Source organism: Stegastes partitus, unplaced genomic scaffold (genome assembly GCF_000690725.1).
Source record: "Stegastes partitus isolate 25-593 unplaced genomic scaffold, Stegastes_partitus-1.0.2 Scaffold3102, whole genome shotgun sequence".
Classification (NCBI taxonomy): Eukaryota; Metazoa; Chordata; class Actinopteri; family Pomacentridae; genus Stegastes; species Stegastes partitus.
This window is the reverse complement of record NW_007580833.1, coordinates 741-3,169: the sequence shown is the minus strand read 5'-3', so window position 1 is coordinate 3,169 and position 2,429 is coordinate 741. Positions and strand designations below refer to the sequence as shown.

At 41.0% G+C, this 2,429-nt stretch overlaps 1 protein-coding gene across 1 annotated transcript; it reads right to left on the bottom strand.

Moving 5' to 3' along the window:
* Nucleotides 1-17: 17 nt before the first annotated feature.
* Nucleotides 18-1,811, bottom strand: LOC103375846 (cytohesin-2-like). Its single transcript, XM_008306153.1, has 4 exons — nucleotides 1,653-1,811; nucleotides 854-934; nucleotides 628-740; nucleotides 18-350 (listed from the first exon to the last, which is right to left on the bottom strand). Exons 2-4 carry the CDS (start codon nucleotides 925-927, stop codon nucleotides 130-132), a joined length of 408 nt encoding a protein of 135 aa, XP_008304375.1. The 5' UTR covers nucleotides 928-934; nucleotides 1,653-1,811; the 3' UTR covers nucleotides 18-129.
* Between the last annotated feature and the right edge of the window lie 618 nt (nucleotides 1,812-2,429).

The window sequence follows — 2,429 nt, the reverse complement described above, 5'->3', positions numbered from 1 at the left end:
TGTTGGATCCCTGTGGTCATTGTGTGTCTTTTTGCAGCCCCGTTGGGTATCCTCGTGTTCTTATGTGTTTCTTTATTGTCGTTTTGCAAGAACGTCTCTCCTCCACAGTCACCTGACATTCCAGCTTTATCATGTTGTCGCCATTTTGCTCTTTTGTTTTTGTACCACCTGAAGATGCGGAATAAAAAGAAAGCAGCTGACCGTGAGCAGCTCGGTGGGCAGGTCCTCCCCGTTGTTTATGGCTCTGTTCATGGAGACAAATCGCTGCAGACTGGGTTTGTCTTTCACGTTGGGGTTGTGGAGACTCGTGTTGAGCATGATGATAGCAAAAGACAGGATGTAGCAGGTGTCTGTAAAAGAAAACCACAGTTAAATGTCTGCACTGTTGTCACTATCTCAGCTGTACAAAGTGCACCCATTAAAAAAATATTAGGTTTCTGTAAAGTTTCCTTGAGCCAAACTCTTATATTGAACATTTGGTTTGCTGTGATCGGAGAGATAAGACATTTCTGTGGCTTCTTTTGACAGCAGATGCGTCTTGTAGAGAATTCTCTAATTAAAGAAGCAGAAGCTCATCTTGTTAATTGGACTCTGGGAGAGATTGAATCAGCCTCTTTGTGCTCGTACCTGTGGATTGGAAGACCCCTGGGTTACAGTCACAGTAGCGAGTTGCAAACGCCTCCATCATCCTGTCAATCTTTTGAGCTTCTCCCGGGAGACGAAAGCTCCACAGAAACTGTCTACAAGGTTGAGGAGGTGTTAAAAAAAAAAGAAGACAGATTTGATCACGCATCATCAGAGAAACTAGACTGAAGTGAAACTGCTGCAACATCTTAAGCTGACTTTCACAAACCTCAGCGCCTGCACCAAATTCAGATCTGAGAACTCGTGTAGACCCACAAAAGCTTTCAGTATCTCCAGATGCATTTCTTCCCTGTGTGACAACCACGAAAACAGATAAACAATGAAAATCACCAAACTGAAAATCTACATTAGAAACGTATAAGCCACCCAACACAGACTCAAAACAGAAATGCTGCTGAGACAATCTGAAGACATGCACAGTCAAAAAAGGGAGGGACTGCTCTCTGCCAGATGTTATCAGACAGGTGTTGTGTCTTGTTCTGCAAATATGTTCCATTCAGAGTCAACTGTGAGAACAAAATGCAGGTGCAAGACTTTGATCAACCAAGAAGGCTCATCAGTGGAATCAACTTTTCTTTTCTTCTTAATATATTGTAAATATTTATTTTGTTAATTGAAAGTTAATTCAACTTAAAATATGTAGTTATTTTCACATCACTTCAGAATTTAAACACAACCTTTTTAATTATGGAGAAACAAAACTAGCAAATTAGCACACTTCCCAGCATGCGTTGTCCCTGTTGCTGTACACTAAACATCAGTTCAAGCTCAAATTTATTGAACATATTGTTTTAAATTCACACAGTTAGTTTTACATGAATTTGAACCAATTAGTCAACCTAAGCTCAATGAACTTGTATTTTTAAGGCAGCAGGAAAACTTGTGGTCTTATTAAAAGGAGTTGCTCTAAATAAACACATGCAACTTGTCTGTTGCTTTAACACAGTGGACCTTGACTGTTCTTTGAATCTGATTCCATCCCCACATTAGCTGTCTGAGTACACTACCTTTCTCCTAGAAAGTTGCCGATGGCGGTTTTATTCAGTCCTTCTTCTTTGTAGAGAAACTCTGCCACCGAGTCTGATCGCCATTCAAGAAGTCCATTTTCAACCAGGTAGTAGACACCCTGCAGCAAAAGAGGAGATGAGAAGTCTGTATTTGGAAATTAGGAGTGTGTTGTTATGTCAAATGCTGGTTAGGACAGAAAATATGCGAAATCTTTTAAGTGTATCATGAAGCCAGAAGTTTTAAATGTGTCTGTTTCAACTTGGAAGACAAATTCTCCCTTTCGTGTTAAAAGATGGCTGCAAGTTTAAATTCTGTTTAAAGTCTTATCAGCAGTGCTAACTCTTAACCAGTCATACCACATGTTTAGAAAAAAAATTCCCCTTTTCATTCTGAGTCACTGTTGTTAGACAGGATGGAAAAGGTTGAATGAATATTGCATGTTGGGTGCTTAGAGCCAAATCCTCAAAATATGACCCTTTTATTCTGAGTATGCACTCCTGCTCAGCACTTCTTCAAATCAATTGCTTATAAAGACACTCTTAACCCCTAGAAGTCTTCGAGGTTCTCATCCGCCCACTTATACATGTATTCAGTTCCGAGCACAGAGCGGTCACTGGCTGAGGGACCCGCACTAAAAAAAAAAAGAGGAAGTTGAAAAGACGGAGGTCACGGTGGTGAAGTGGCGCCTCTGCTCCACTTCATGGAACAGGATGTGGGTTTTCTCGCTATTGCTCTTCCTCTGCATCTGAGGCTGTGCACAGTTTGCACCTCTGCGC